This window comes from Taeniopygia guttata, chromosome 1 (assembly GCF_048771995.1).
Source record: "Taeniopygia guttata chromosome 1, bTaeGut7.mat, whole genome shotgun sequence".
NCBI classification, from domain to species: Eukaryota; Metazoa; Chordata; class Aves; order Passeriformes; family Estrildidae; genus Taeniopygia; species Taeniopygia guttata.
In genome coordinates this window covers 106,799,325-106,815,835 of record NC_133024.1, presented here as the reverse complement: position 1 = coordinate 106,815,835, position 16,511 = coordinate 106,799,325, and the positions used below count along the sequence as shown (strand labels likewise).

General features: G+C 35.5%; 1 protein-coding gene across 2 annotated transcripts in view; it reads left to right on the top strand.

The window, feature by feature from the left end:
* CFAP47 (cilia and flagella associated protein 47) overlaps positions 1-16,511 on the top strand; it is a 254,052-nt gene that overhangs the window by 111,631 nt on the left and 125,910 nt on the right. For both annotated transcript variants that reach the window (XM_030282490.4, XM_072934926.1), the window contains 3 exons: positions 411-554; positions 2,045-2,218; positions 11,532-11,643. In XM_030282490.4, coding sequence (XP_030138350.4) covers positions 411-554; positions 2,045-2,218; positions 11,532-11,643 — 430 coding nt within the window. The remainder of the gene's footprint in view (positions 1-410; positions 555-2,044; positions 2,219-11,531; positions 11,644-16,511) is intronic.

The following is a 16,511-nucleotide window of genomic DNA, read 5'->3' as shown; positions in this document are numbered from 1 at the left end:
ACTTAAGAGGGATGCACCAAGATTTTTTACAGATGGTATACGAAAGAATTTTGCCAAGCATTAAACAGAATCATACAGATACTTGTAAATGTTTATAATGATACTTACAAAATCCATCTTGATTATTTGCTAGATCATGCTCATGTTTTCTAATGAGTATTCCTGCTGACAGTATTGCTACTGAAAATAGGGGTTCTATACCTCTGCCTGCCAGGAATAACAGATTTATTATTAGCTTATTTAATTTTTAAAATACACTGCTTTTATTCTTCCCAAAGGCACGCTGAGCCAGTACTTGGAGCAAATGAGTATGCCCTCTGATGCAGTGATAGCTGCAAGTGAAAGCTGAAATGCACATTAAAAAATTTAAATGCACAATCTAATTGACATCTTTGATTTACATCTTTCAGAGTAACATATCCAGTGAGGACTGGAGGTTTGAAGCAGTTCTGGAAGGACAGTGTTTTCATGGCCCTCCTGTAATAAATGTGCCAGTAGGTGGAACAGTTCCATATCCACTCACGTTCAAGCCGGTTGCTGAGTGTGAAATAACGGTAAGAGAGAAATTAATTTCAACATTTGAAAAGGATGCTTTCACCAATATCACCAGTATCCAAATTATGAAAGTGTTTAGACAGTTGCTAATATTAAAGCATGTGCTTGAGAGAAAGAAAGGGTAAGATTTACTATTATCTGAAGTAAAAATACAAATGAACTATGTAAAGCTTAAGATTAGGTATGATAGATTTCCCTGCCACATATTTTCAGGTCTTCTTTATTTAATTTTCGATTAAATTCTTCAATTCTATTCATTTCTATGAAATCCTCCAATCCCACAGTTATTCTGTAAAAGTTCAGAACATTTAACACAAAAATATACGTTGTTTTTCTGAATTCAAATACTTAAATCGTATTTCATTATCTAAATAATTGGGTAGTATTTCTCATTGCATGCCTACATCACAAATTAATTTCTGTGATGAGTAATTTATTTACAAGTAAAGCCACCATTTCACAGATGCTTTTGCCATCAGAGTAATCACTAAAAATGACAAGCAGAGCAAAGGCTATAACAGCTTTAGCAGGAAGCTGTATTTGTGGTTTTGTCTGTGTCCCAGATGAGAGATTTTGACTACAAGTTGCTGTTGAAATATGTGAACTGCCAAAGATGAAAAAAAAGTTCTTTGAAGCTTAAGTAACCCTTCTGCATGTGTTAGCAACCAAATATCATGCAGTTTAGGCAGCCAGTATTATAAAATTACTAAAAGACAAAAGCCCTGAATCTTTTGATGACAAATGATTATGGAGAACATTTTAGCTGAATCACAAGATCATCCAGGTTAGAAGAGACCTCCAAGATTATCTAGTCCAGCTGTCAACCCAACATCACCACAGTTACCCCTAAACCATGTTCCAAGTGCCACATCCACATGCCTCTTGAGATGGTAACTCCACCACTTTCCTTGAGAACTTATTCCAATGCCTAATCCCCTTTTCAGTAAAAACCTCTTTCTAAAGTCTAATCTGAACCTCTCCTGGCTCAAATTAAGGCCATTTCCTTTCACTATTTCTCTGTTGAGACATAGAGAAGAGACCTGTCCCCACCTCACTCCAAGCTCTTTTCAGGTGTTTGTAGCACAGTTCCCTTGAGTCTCCCTTTCCCCAGGCTCGACCCTGTGCTCATAGAACAGGTAGAAACACAATAAGCAAAGTTAAATATTATATGGGAGAGATCATATGTTCTTGGAGACGTTTGTTTTTCGAGAAGAAACCAAGAAGTAGAAAACCTATAAATACGAAAACTTTATGTTGTTGAATTTTGTACTTTAGAAAAATTTAAAATAAAAGGTTTTGTTTCTCTGGTTTACTTCTCTGTTTAGCAATGGGTTTATTGAAGAACTAGAAAAGTCAATAGGAACCATTTCTTGTAAGCACTCTGAGTCACCTAGATTTGAGAGAAATAAACTAAAGGAGTTCCTTTGGCAGCCAAAGGGGATTTGTAAGGTAATGAAACAACTTCTTTTTTCTCCTTTCTTTATCACAGGGAAGGCTTATTCTGAGAAATGTTACAGCTGGAACTCAGAACATCTTTAGTCTTAAGGGAATAGGGAAGAAACCTCTGCCTCAGGATTGCATTGTGGTAGAGTGCCAAGTGGGAAAGGTCGCTCATAAAATCTTATGGGTGCACAATTATACCAAGAAGGTGCTAAAATACAAGGTAATTTTTTTGCAATAATTTGACAAATATTTTTCTGACAAGGACTGATACATTATGTGTTATGGTAGCAACAATTATTGTAATTGCAGAATAATAAAATTCATGTATCCATGAGAAAATTTTCAGTCTTTCATAGTATATGGATATGTTTATAGTCAGGAAATCTGTGGGAAAATGTATGATTTTACTGTATGCTTGATAGGAAAAAAGATTTCTTCATGTTTTAGTCTGAGGGGACAACACTTCTACAGTTGTTCTGTGTACATTTGCTAATCTTTCCGTCTCCAATGATTTGGAATCTGTGGCCAAGTCCATCAGTTTTGAAATCAAAGCAGAGGCTTGAGAATTACTGGGTTCTGAAAATCTTCATAAAATATTGAATATTATATGAAAAGGACAAATATTATCATCCTCCTAAGGGAAGGATTGCAGCATGAGCTCACTATACATGAATTTCTCATGGCCCATTGGCCTGGCCCAGTTACTGTCTATTGCCCAGCTGTTGTTTCAGCAATGTTGGAGGAAGTTGGGAATGCTTTGTGTGTTTGGTGATAGAAGAGAAAATTCAGAGGTAATCACTGGAGTTGTTGAAAGGCAATAGGTTTACTGAGGAAGTTAATAAAAATTCTTAAGGAATAGTTATATTGATTTCCTTGCTCAAGAACGCATTTTTACTATTAAATATAATACTTATTTTTCATCATTTCCAATAACTATATTTTATACCTGTGTTTGCACATATACATTTTCCTATTTAAAACCACTGTTGTATTACTGAAATAGCATTATTTTGCTACTGTCTATCTTGTCTGTGTGTTTAATTTGGAAGTGATAAAACTATTTTTGTAGCATTCCTCACCTTCTGCACCTATGTCTTGGATCCCATGTCCCATGCCAGCAGAGGCAGAAGGTACATTAGGGCAATGAGGACGAAATTCTGCTTTTCTTCTCAGTTACAGAGAAGCTCCTAAGCAGGAACATCTTGGACCTTGCTCAAGAAAATCCATATTTGTAACACTATCATGGCATTTAAATCTAGAGTAGATAACGTCCAGATATTATGGCCATACAATGTTTGCCAGGACGGCTCCATCTATTGAAGCAATGCAATGGAGTGCCAGCTAACAATTGTCAGCATCTGTAAATATATATATTTAGTTTTTCTTCTGTGCAAGGGTTGAAAATGGGACAGTGTACATGCTAGAAGATAAAATCTGACTGGCTGACTAGTGTGGACTTGCAAACTGAGTGATTTTGTTCTCTGTCTTGGTGCCAGTAGGTCCAAATGCTGCTTTATTCAAATGGAAAGGTAATGGTAGTTAATGATTTGACCATACAATATAAAGAGAGATCATGTATATACCAGCAGCAATGAAATAATTAATTACTCATTAAGTAATGATAATTCATGCCAGTGTGAAAATCCTTCCTTGGATGTCTACTTGCCGGTGTCCAGTTTTCCAGGTTTCCAGTTATACAGGTCAATCTACATTTGGTTAACTTCATATATCACAGAAAGGTCCAGGTTCATATTCCTATTTTTTGACTTGTAATCATCCCCCCAAAAAAGTAAGAAATTAATTCTTTGGGCATCACCAGCTTTGACATTTTTATTTTCAACAGTCTAGTTTTTTAGATGTGAATGCATTTGCATTTCTGATATATTTATACTTTTATCTCTGGAAGAAGTGAATATTTTTGGCAACAGAACTGTTTTTTCTGCTTTCCTATTTTGTGTGAACTCATTTTTTTTAGTGCCAATGTACGTGAACGGTACAAAAATCACAAACTTCAAAATGAATACATTAAAATTATTCATTGTATGTATTTTTCAGAAATATTGCATTAAATGAATTTATGATAGTTGGAACTATTCCAGGGTGAGCTCTGACTGAACTCTGATCTCCTTGAGGGTGTTCTCTGGGCTTTGAAATCCAGTTTTGGTTGGTTTGTGATGTGCTTTTTTCATCTCTGTGAAATACTGCTTAACAGTCCAACTGTGTGTGCTCTTTTTGCTCTGGGACCTTTGGGAGAGAAACAGTAAGGTCAGCTATTTCATGCATGTGTGCATATAATAAATGACTCGGTGTGAACAATGCATTTTCTCTGTGCGAGCTTCTTACCCAGGAGCAGTTGCAGAGCAGTTGTTGGAGCAAGGTGGGCTGGAATTGCTGGGAAAGGCATGATTACAAAGCCTGCTGGAGTCTGGAAGCTGTCCCCTCCACAAAGCAAACAATATTAAGCACTTCCAGCACTCTCCAGCAGATGTCATGTAGTGTCTTGTGCTATTGGAGTGAGCAAAGATCATTTGCTTGTTTCTATTTCCAAAAGGGTCTGCCTGTAAATTAGGATTTAATTACTAAATCCAGAACATGATTACAGGTATCTGTAGTTATTAGAGTAATGCAGAAAACCTCCTCTAAGAGGGAATTGTGACCCACAGCCTTGTTGGAAATGCCAAATAAACTTTATTTACTCAGCTGTATATAAAGCAAATGGGAACAGGAAAAAGAAGTTATTCTAATTTTGTTGCTGTTGTTCATTCCATGCTACCTGATTACTGTAATATCTGGGTAATCTGTGGTGCAGCAGAGCTCTGGTTTTGTCTTTGCTTGTGTTTCCCCTGGGAGCAGTTCTGGCAGCCCAATAACTCCTCCTCCTTTTAAATTCATCATCTTTGACAGTTTTCTGTATTGCGCTGTAGCTAAGTTGGTGGTTTGATAGAGGCAATGTTGTCAGTCTTGGCAGACAGAGCAAAGATAATACAAGAAGTAATAGTTTTGGATGTCTTTTTAATGGGATATTTTGTAATTTTGTGAGCTAATGAGTACCTTCATTATTGAATTGGTTGGTTGACGTGCACCATACACCCTGCATTGCTGGAGTATATCCATCATATGAAGTAATTTCTCATAGATTAACTGGGATGCACATGATATTAAAAAAAAAATACATCAATTTCATTTACTGGAGTAATAAAGCTCAACCTATATCAAGAATGGCATGAGATGTGCCAGTAGCCGACACAAACATAATAATTTACAGGCACGTCCATAAACAATTTACTGCACGATGAATACTTAGCAACAAGTAATTTAACTGAATGAATCCTTGGGTAATTTTGTCTTGGAGGTGTAAATTTGCTTCATTATTGAATATATTAAACTAGAAACTTAACAAAAAACCTCATTTCATTAAAAATAAAGTAACGTTATATATATGCTACTCTGATTCTCATATTTGCTGTATTTTTCTAATAGCCTAAGCCAAAATGAGGGTACTATTGCAAAAGGGACTATTTAAAATGAAATTTAAGTCTGGAAGGAAGAAGAGGGAAATAATCCTTGCCTTAACTGCAGAAAGACAGCCCTCTTGCAGCTGAATATTGTTTTTTGCCTTTTCAATCATATGCAGAGGGTTTATGTCTGGGGCAGCAATAATTTTTATATATGTGGTTTGATTGCTTGTGCAACTGTTAGTGTGGACCTGGAGCTGGGGAAGGAAGAAGTGCCTTTGCAATTCAGTGGAAGTCATGTCAATGACTCCATCAGTCTGCTTTTAAAACTTCTAAGCAAAACACTTTCAGTGCTCACAAAGCTTTCTGTGATTAAAAAGGCAATTTCCATAAATTCCCTTGAAAAATGTGAATGGTTTTATGAATTCTTCTCTACTGATTGATGTGTAAACCTTAGGGAACTGCTGCCACTGTGCTTTTTGTGGTAGGTTCTAGGGGAATCTTACAACAGTCTTCCTTGTGATTAACTTACTCCTGCATATGAAAAAAAAATCACAATAGAATTCATAAAGAATTTGTGCATAAATAGAATCAGCCAGAGAGCACACCCTTCTCTGGTGATGAATTAATAGAAGGTAAGTTACTGCAGTGTAAATGGATTTTCGTGTCTGTAAAATTACATTAAATTCCTCTGACAAGGGGAGAAGTGTAAAGCATTTTATGAAAATCCAATCTCTCGGTCTCATGACAAAACTTTTTATGCAATTTTCTTGTTTATTTATATAAATATATTTCAGCTGGATATAAATAATTGTCTGATGTGTTGATGGCTCCTTGTAATGATACCTTTGATAGAAACTTTAGCTATAAAGGGGCCTAATTCTTTCAAGTCATGGTTTTACAATAAAAATATAAAACTGTGCAGCTGTTTTTCTCATTGCTATTCAAAATAGATGTCATTAAAGTAAACTCTCCAGAGGACTCACAAGACCCAGTTAAATTATGTTTCAGGCATTAGGTTATACAAACTGTTAGTATTTTATAAAATTGTAGAATAAATACATAATGAAAAAAAAAAAAAAAGAAATCCCCTGTTTGTCAGTGTTTTTACATCTATTCTCTGTATATCTATTTTGAGTTTTTACAATGGCACCAAGACCATGTCATGAAGGTTAGGTATTTGTGAAAAATGCCTCACAGTAATAAATTTATGTGCCATAAACTTTTAATGAGGAGCTTCCCTGTTTAGCCTAACCCTTGTTTGGTAATGTATCTGAGATTTTCTGAGAATAAATTCTCTGCAAGTGCAGTAACTGATTGTTCAAGGTCAAGTTTATATTCTTTAACAACAAGTGGATTTGTGTATTCTATAATGCTTCAAATTTTGTCTCTCCTTCCAATTTCAATTCCTTTGGCTCCCACTGTATCTACTAGAATTTCTGTAACAGGGCTCTTTTTACAAAAGAAAAGACAATCTTCATAGCAATAATGAATGGTTCAAAGGCCTACAGAATTTAAGAATAACTCTAGTTGTTGCCAGGTGTTTTTTGATGCCTAGTTGTGACATTTTTAGACCAATTAAGGGCATAGTAAAGTCTTAGGTCAGATCTGTTACTTGAAATGTGTTAGTGGTCTTGACAGGTGGCCTGGTTTAGGAACAAATCTGGATTATGTAGCATTTTTTATTATGTAGAACTCCAGATTGCTGCTCAACAGGCAGGAAGTATTTGGGGAATATCCTCACTGCAATGCAAAGATGTTTTACTTCAGTTTGGTAACATGCTGATGGCAAAATAAGAGTGATTGCAAGAATTAAATGAGTTCCTAGTGTTTCAGGAATTTGGACAGTTTCACTGAAAGGTGGGTGAGGGAAAGTAATGGGGGCTTGTTTTGGAAAACTGCTATTCTTGAGAGTTTTGTAAAGAGTCTGGTTATCAGATTGATCAGAGACTCCACAGATTGGGTTTTGGCCTAGGGTCAAAGAGCACTAACTTTTTCCTAAAGTGAGATTCTCAATATTACCTGAGAAACAATTTTCAGATGGAAACCTTGAATATATTACTGTCTAACTTTGTTATACTTAGACACAATGGAGCTTAAGTATATCTGATTATATTCTTACATCCATTCATCACGTTACCTTGAAGGTTTTCAAGTTATGCTTATTTGGTTATTCAGCTCTGGAAAAAGCTACTGTAATTTTGAAATTTCGTTTTCCATTTCTGTTCATGTTAAATAGCTATATTACAGTTCTGCAGAATGAGTTTCCAAAGCAGTGACTGATAAATTAGTTTTTAATTGCAGCATTTTATACATATATTCTTTCTGGCTGTGCATAAATAATTACTTGATATATAACAAAATGGAGAATACTATAATTTAAAAGCCAAATCCCTGGGTATGGATTGATTTGAGCAAATGTTGTGCAGGGTCACAATGATAATTTTAATAATAATTTACATTTTGGCTCCATTGAGTTATTCTGCAATTCTAGTTTCCTGAGTGATAGTAACATATTTTAAGAAACAATTTATTATTTATGAAATTATTTATGCCTGATAAATTTTGTGTGTTCCTTGGTGTTTATCTGCAGATCTGACTGTTTCTCTCAGTATCAATACTGTGTGTAAGTACATACCTCTGCAACTCCACTCTTGGTGTGGCTTCTGGTTAATCTGCCTGTAATTGTTCATCATTCTCTGCTTGCACATCAGGACACAAGCTGACAAACTGCCTCTCCCACTAACTGGGAGAAGTAATTCCATATCTTGACTAATTTTGAATAGCTTGTTAATCAATATTACTTTTATGGTTGATAAAAGCACCCCAATTTATGCCCTGTTTTCTTCCTTCAAAATGTATTTGCCTAACAATAGTCATCCATAGAAGATTTTTTAAGGTATATTAAGGTGCCTTTGGGAACACAGTATTTTAGATTATTATAGGATATAAGGATATTCAATGCTACATCTCTGCCTAAAATTTTGTCCTGTTCTTACATGTAATCCTCATAAAAATGCATTTTAATATGACATTGCTTTCTCTCTGATATTCAGAACAAATTTAACTTAAAGCTTGCTGTGTATAAATTCTTTTGTTGCTTCACCCAAAGCTTTCCTCTAAACTTACAAAATCTTTGCAACTACTTATTGATATATAAATCCGCAATTTCTGGACTTTCCTCTGTGTGTACTTTTAAATTCTCCAACTTTTTATCTTTCTGAGTATTCCTGGAGGTATTCTTATTTTGTAATAGACCTGCAGTTAGCAGAGACATGTTATGCCATATTAGAATCCCAAATGTCTGTGAACAAATGAGAATGGTTCTCCGCATGATTTCTGATATTAGGATAAATTGCCTGGTGCATGGGCAAGCGTGGGTATGCACTTTTAGTATCCATTTTTCATCTGAGGTTGATAATTTAATTAGGCTCAGTAACAGAGCTGATAAATCACGTGGCCATTGGAGCAAGGCAAAATTCTATTTAAGGAGCACATGAGCAGTACCTGGTGAGTGATGTCTGTCACAACCATAAACCTTCTCAGGAGGCTGGAAATAGGAGACTGTTTTGTTGTGACCACTGCTTGGAGACTGGCTGAGGTGTGAGTAACTTAAATAACAGAGACAAATAGGGTTAGTAAATGAATGGGGGTGATTCCTGAATAAGATGGTGAATATTTGTGTTATAGCTCTGGAATAGCAAGCAGCTTGAGGAATACAAGTTTAATGACTGCAGTTGGAAAGATGACAGCAGACTGAGGTCAGTATCAGTTATGTACAAGTTTTAGTGAGCATCTGATCCCAAAAGGTTTAATCTAATGCAGGTCAGGGGAGGGAGAATTCCTTCATGTGTCTTGATAGAGGATCTGGATTCAAGCGCTGAAACAGTGGCCATGTGTGTACTGACATAATTTCATTGCTTCTACTCAACCTTTTCCTATTTGGTTATATGGTTGCTTCCTTAAGATTAAAAACTTCCAAATAATTAAGCTTTTGTAAGTTCACTACTATGAAAAAGTGTCCAAAATTTCTCTTGAATGACTGAAAATCAAAATGGCAGTCAGTATTTACTCATCAGCAATCTGTAAGCATTTCATGTTTATTATAGTCAACCATGCCAGTAGTGTTCCTTTTACTTTGACATCTTTTGGTAGAAATTTGTCTGGTATGTCCTGTCTTTGATAGAACTGCATTACCCTACCCTTCTGCTTTTTATCCAATTTAAATTAATCACATTTATCCTACTTCTGTTTCTGTCTCCATATAACTTTTTCCTTAAATAGAAATCTCATTTTAGCTAATCTTATTTCTATCCCTAGTAATTTGCTATCATTTCTATTATCCTAGCTGTATTTTTAGGTACTTATCCTTTGCTCTTGTGTACATTCATTGTAAACGGAAATTGAAAAGTCCATAAATATAGGAGTGTGACTAATTTATTGTTTATATCTCAATAAATTAATCTTCACCATCTGAAGTTTGTAACAGCCCAACCTTTCCTATGTTTTGCTCTTTGTTGACAACATAAATTTTTTTTTCCAGTTATTTTTGTCCAAGTGCCAATTCAACAAGTCTTTTCATCTGTCTCTTTTTTAGCCTTTTTTTTCTCCTCTTCCCAAGTAGTCTCTTATTCTTTCTCGTTGCTGGACTTTTAATATCCAGTGAAATGTAGAGTTACTGGGGAAGATGAAAGCTGTTGCTTTACAGGATTTTTTTTTATCTCTTAATTTGTATGGAAGTTCTAGATTAAAAGAGCAAGCACCTGATAAAAGAATTACAGTAACGTAAATACCACGGAGAGAGAAAGCATTGTAGGCAATGATTATCTGTATCAGAAGAAAAGATGGTTTAAGAATTGGCTTATTTTCTACAGAAAATAATAAGAAAATATATTCACTTTAAAAATGGATGTGCAGCTAATGCTGTTGGTGTTGCAAAAGAAATCTTTGTAGAATTCAAATATCCACTTGGATGCTTGACAGGCCAGCTCTGCATCTTCCACTGATGCCTTTTCCTGTCTTACCTAAAAACAGAGGGCAGACAGAATTAAGAGAATAAAAGCAGATATATTTGATGAAGGGCCTTCAGGTAAACTAAGGGCAGACAAAGCCTCCCCAAGGGTCTACACCAAAAATGGACCATGGTCATGAGTTTTTCAGACAGATATAAGTTTGGTGTATTTACATATCAGGGATTAACCCTCCAATTACAGCTTCAGGTAATCAAGTCATATTCCCCCTTTTTGTCCCCCTCCAATTAACTTTTATTTATACTTTTCAGGGTCTGAGGCAGTCACGTGTCCTTGAATTTCAGGCTTAGAAGGATTGCTTTTTCTGACCAAAAAGTGAAAACAGGTTAACTAACAGTCTGTATGGAGTTTAGAGTCATATACTAATACAGTACAGGATTTGAAAAATAAAAAAAGCTAAAATCATAAGGCATCACCATGAGCAGCTGCTTGGAGAATACCTCTGTAGCAACTCTGCACAAAATAAATTAGATGCAATTAAAAAATGCTCACCTTATATTCTTGCAATGAGCTTTACAGTTTGCAAAATCTGAAGTTCTACGTGTGAAAATTCTATTGGTCTCTCCATTGCCCCAAGAGTTACCATGAATGCCATGGGTGTGTAATTTACAAAATATGACATATCAAAAAGCACAGTTTATATCACTTGAGGTATAGCAAATGATGTTAAAATGACACTTCAGATTTTTCTTTATTTAGAATGGATCAGTACTGCTGAATCTCTTCATTTTTCTAACGAAAATGTATGTAAAATATTAAGGGCTTAGCTGTGCAAATCTCTGCATATGTAAGCAGTTCCATGGTCTGAGCAATATACTTTTGGTCATGTTGAGCAATGACTTCAAAATTTGTGCTTGCTATGATCTGTATATACCAGCATTTCTCTTATAGTGTGTATTCTTTCATTTGCATAAAATTTAGGACTTACAGGTACCATATTTTCTATTCTACTTTCCAAAGCAGGTAGAATGGATATTGTCTCTATGGTGTTCTTGCAACAGTTACTTGCTTTTGATGAGTTTTCCTCTATGTGATTTGTCTTCCCCAGGTGTATTCCAATCTCTCAATGCTGAGTGGTGCCCCTGATGTAACTGTCAACCCAGAGGACACTGCTGCTTACACTTTGAGTATATCTCCCTGCAGACGAGGAGTCTTTCAAGGTACTGTTTAGAACTCAAATACATACAATATCCCCATAAATTAGCAGATTAAATCTCCTTACACCTTATGCTTGCAATTTTTTTTTGCATGACCTTTCTTCTGGAAGTAAGGTTGTAATTGCTGGTGATTCAGGTTTTTAAGCTGGCTCATATTTTTATTTTTAAAGGTATCTTACTGCTAAATGTGTGGTCAGGTTCTTCAAAAATGCCAGCATATGAAGAACCTCATGCATTTAATAGTTCTCATGAAAATTGACTAAATAGGAAGTAATGATTTTTGAATTATCACCAAGTTTGTGGATCTAAATTTAATTTTCCGAAACTGTTAAATCCCTTTAGATATGCTAGCACTAATGGAACAAAAATGTAAAGGCAGAGAAGAGAATTTTATTTTTTCCCTTAATTAATGTTCAATCTGTTGACCACAAGAAAGAGTAGTAACTCGAATGCAGTGAACTTCCTTCTTTCTTTGACATATGTGGAGGCTAGGGAGATCTATAATTAATTGTACATAATTTGTATCCATCCATGTTGATAATGGTATTCTTATGATGCAATAGCAAAACTCTTGATTATTTTAACCAATGTCAGCATCCCATCATTAATGTTTTTCCTGGTTTTCTTTTTTAATAACAATTCAGATTTCATAATTTTCATATGTTTGGTAATGGTTCTAAAATTCCATGGTGCTCATTATTTAGCTCATAATGTAAAAAGCAAGTTTTTGAGAATGAAACTGTCAGTCTCAGTCTTCCCTGTAGGGAAATGAATTAGTCTCTGTGTTCCCTGTAGGGTAACTATTGTAGTAACTCTCAGAAGAGAAGAGTGCAAAGGTATTTGGGAGGGAATTATGGAAACAGAGGATACCTTCCTAAAGGAACTGAGTAGCACTCAGGGAAAGATTTGAACTTCCCAATAATGGATAAATCTCTCAATACAAAATGCTTAGTGTGTGTAGTTTCTAGTTTGTGTGTTCCTAACTCCAAGTACTTGATTCTGCTACATTCTTGGACAATTGAGATTAATGACAGCTGTTTTCTTAACATTAAAAAGCTATTAAATCTTGTCCCTGAGGATGTCAAACTGCTCTGCTCCTTTGGTCATTTTGTTTTTGGTACCTGATATGTAAAACTTAACTAATAATGGCATCTCAACTCACAAGTGACTTGTGCAAAGAAATTAATACTTGTAACAAGGCTTGGCCTAGTGCCATAGGAAGACTTCAGTGTCCTGATCTGTAGCCCTGGAAAAAAAAAATCACGCTATATGAATAGGAATCAGCTTTCAATAAAATTGTAACCATCAAAAATGTGCACCAGGAAATATTGAGGATGTACTGTATTTTAACATGGCTTTTTTTTTAAGCATTAAAGATTTAAGAATAGCCTCTTCTGCTGCTTTAGAAAACCCCCAGTTCTTTTATATATAATGAAAGTTTCAGTAGAAGAGGCTCCAAGGGATCTATCAGATATCAAATTAATACCAGGTGATAAAAGCCATGCCTTCAAAGGGACATAGATGGCATGTTCAGATCTACATCTCCAATGTTCTCTCCTTCCCTTGACTTCTATCACAATGGTTTCCATTATATTTTGAAGTATTATACGTTCACTGAGTGACAAAAGAGAGAACAGTCAGTTTCTCTAACCCAACAAAAAGTTACTGGTTCAAATGCTGGGAAGCCACATCTGCCCTTTTTCTCAAAAAAGTTCATTTATTTTACACTTTAAAATAACTTGATAGAAGGGTAAAGTTATCCTTTGAAAAGGACAGGGCCCAGTTATCTGCGATCCACCCCCTGGCTCAGGGCTTGCTTTAATCACTACCTCAAGAAATTGTGTTCATTCTTCCCCTGCAACAGAGACAGGTTTGGCTCTCTCACAGAAATCTGTGCACACTCTCTAATCATTCAGCTGCTGTAGCAGGGAGAGGGGTGGAGGGAAGAGAGCCACTATCACAGGTCTGAAAAGCAGCAGCTGATTTTGCTGTCTGATGTTAGGTTTGATGGAAACCTGACTATCAAGTGTCCTATGTAAGGTAATGTGTTAGGAAGTGCTTTCTTTGTGGCTTCAAGGAGAATGGAAGTCTGTCTGCATCAGTGTGCAAGGCTGGGAAGTCGTATTTGTTCATTTCCAGGCCCTGAGAAACTTCAATGTCAAATATATATCTATATCTATATCTATATCTATATCTATATCTATATCTATATCTATATCTATATCTATATCTATATCTATATCTATATCTATATCTATATCTATATCTATATCTATATATATATATATATATATATGAATGCATTTTTGGCTTTCAGGATATTTCAACAGCCATCCTGAATCTTGAGGATCACAGATTAGATTTAGGTGTTTCAAGTGGGAATTAGGCAATACTCAGGAATCTTTCTAGGTTCAAGATACTACGAAAAAAGTATAATTTAAACACTTCCCCTCTGCTCCCCCCTCCGCCCCAAAAAAAAAAAAAAAAAAAAAAAGGAAAAAATATTCTTTATTCAGTCTGGTGAATTTGTGTAGAAGGAAGAAAATAATCCATGGGGTGAACAGTTTTAATGACAAAATAAAAAGCAATGCTCCAAAGCTATCTGCAAAGGGAGTAAATTTTATTCTGCAAGGAAAAAAGAACAACTATTTTGATACCTAGCTGAGGACTCTGTCCTAGTGCTGATGAATAATTTCAAAACTAGAACTTCCTAACTTGTAAATGTAAAACTTGTAGCCTTGGTGTTCTAATACTGTTTTCTTCATATTAAATTAAATTCTAATGAAAGAACTTTTACCATGTACTGAGCAAATGGCTTGCATTTTTCATTTACTTTCAAAGTCCTTTTATTTCCAAAATTATATAGCTGCCAAATTATGCTGCTTTTGCTTTCTGTCTTGCTGTTTTATGGTTGCTAAGCTAAAAATGGGCCCAGTTATTTTCTAAAGCCCATTTGGAAGCATTCCAATAGAGTACTAATATTACATGCTTCAGCTAGTTTTTAGGTGCGTGACAGCTTTAACACAGAAATAATAGCAAATAAACACCTCAAACAAGATTCTGTCACTACATAAAATTCTTCAGCAGTCTGTTTTCTGAGTAATTGAGCAATTTTCTTTAGGTTTGATAAAGCATCTTCTACAGATTACTTTATATTTTATCAAATTTTTATTTCTGCTTTCCGCAGAATAGACCAGATTTTTTCCAGAATACAGCAAAACTCCTAATACTCGAATATGTCTTGTGCAAAAAACCCACAAACCTTTCATAGTCAGTGCCCTCTTATTCATACAACCCCCTAGCATTTGGAAAGTAGCTTTCTAACTTTAAGTCTCACCTTTCATTAGTATTTTAACTGAATCTATATTTATTAGGCAGTTCTTTTCCATGCTGCTTAGAAACTTAAATTGAGGAAAAACAGGCAGCATGTTCCAAGCCTATAAACAATATTAATTATTTTAAATAATTTATTTTATTTTATGTTATTTTAGGGCCTGTCAGATGCAACTGTAAGACAGTTTTGAGGTGGTGAAGATCATGCCAATACATTCTGGCCTGTAAATGAGTTGATTTAACTTGTTTATCATTATTATCTATTTGACACTGGCATTAAGGAAAAAAAGAGTCCATTTCTTTGCTGGAATTCTGCAAATTGATCTACTGATCCCTATAATTTCAATGGAATCATAAACACCCATGAGGGAGAAAGATGATCTTTGTAGTTTCTTGTAGCCTAAGCTGCATTTCCAGCACCTGCCTGTTTGCCTTGAGCACTTCCTCTTCACCCACGTCACCCTGACAAATGGAGTCTAATTTAGTGGTGGCAAAGACAAAGCTTGAAGGCTCTTCTGGTTGCTTGATTATTGTGAATGGCTCTGCTGGATCAACAGAGTGCACTGCAGGAGCTGCTGGCATGGCCCAGCAAGATGATCCTGGCACACACCATCCATACACCATCCGTCCATCCATCTGTCTGTCCGTCCGTCCGTCCATCCATCCATCCATCCATCCCTCATCCATCCATCCATCATCCCTCCATCCCTCCATCCCTCCATCCCTCCATTCCTCCTTTCCTCCATCCATCCATCCATCCATCCATCCATCCATCCATCCATCCATCCATCCATCCATCCATCCATCCATCATCAATCCCTCCATCCATCCACCCATCCATCAGGAGCTGCTGTGGTTTCACTGTCACATTAAGAGGCAGTGAACATTATAAACAAAACAATCCACTTCTTTATTGAATGCCACAAAGACAAATATGATTGACAGTTGATAGCAGGATTTGCCACTTGCTCATTTCTCCTTGGTATGAGTCTTAAAGCTTATTCATCTTTTTGTTGTAGGGAGCAATTTATTTAATCCTAGTATGCCAACAAGTAGTAGGAGTTACAGAAACGCCTTAGGATTTACATGTCTCATCACAGACATTTTCCTTGGAAAAATAGAGATTGTAAATTTTTGTACTAACCAACAGTAAATATCCTTTTTTTTGTTTGTCAATAGAAAATCTACAAGAACAAAAAATTATGTAAATTACACTCACCTTGTTAATTTATCTTATCTCTTCTGTGGAACTTTTTTTGTGGCAGCAACTGTACATAGATTTCATTGTCCAGAAAATAACCAGGAAAAATGAATAAACCTCTCTTCCTACACACAAGACCTTATTAAGTTCATGATGGTATATTAAAACCACAAACAAAATGTTTCTATATCTTTTCAGATTTGTGTGATGAATTCTGTGGCCATATAGCCTTTTGGGTTTTTTTTTTCCAGTTAAAATAATGGGATATTGTGGACTTTTATCATCTCTCTGCAGCAGAAAGTAATCATGCACACTATGTATCTTTCAAATATTCCAT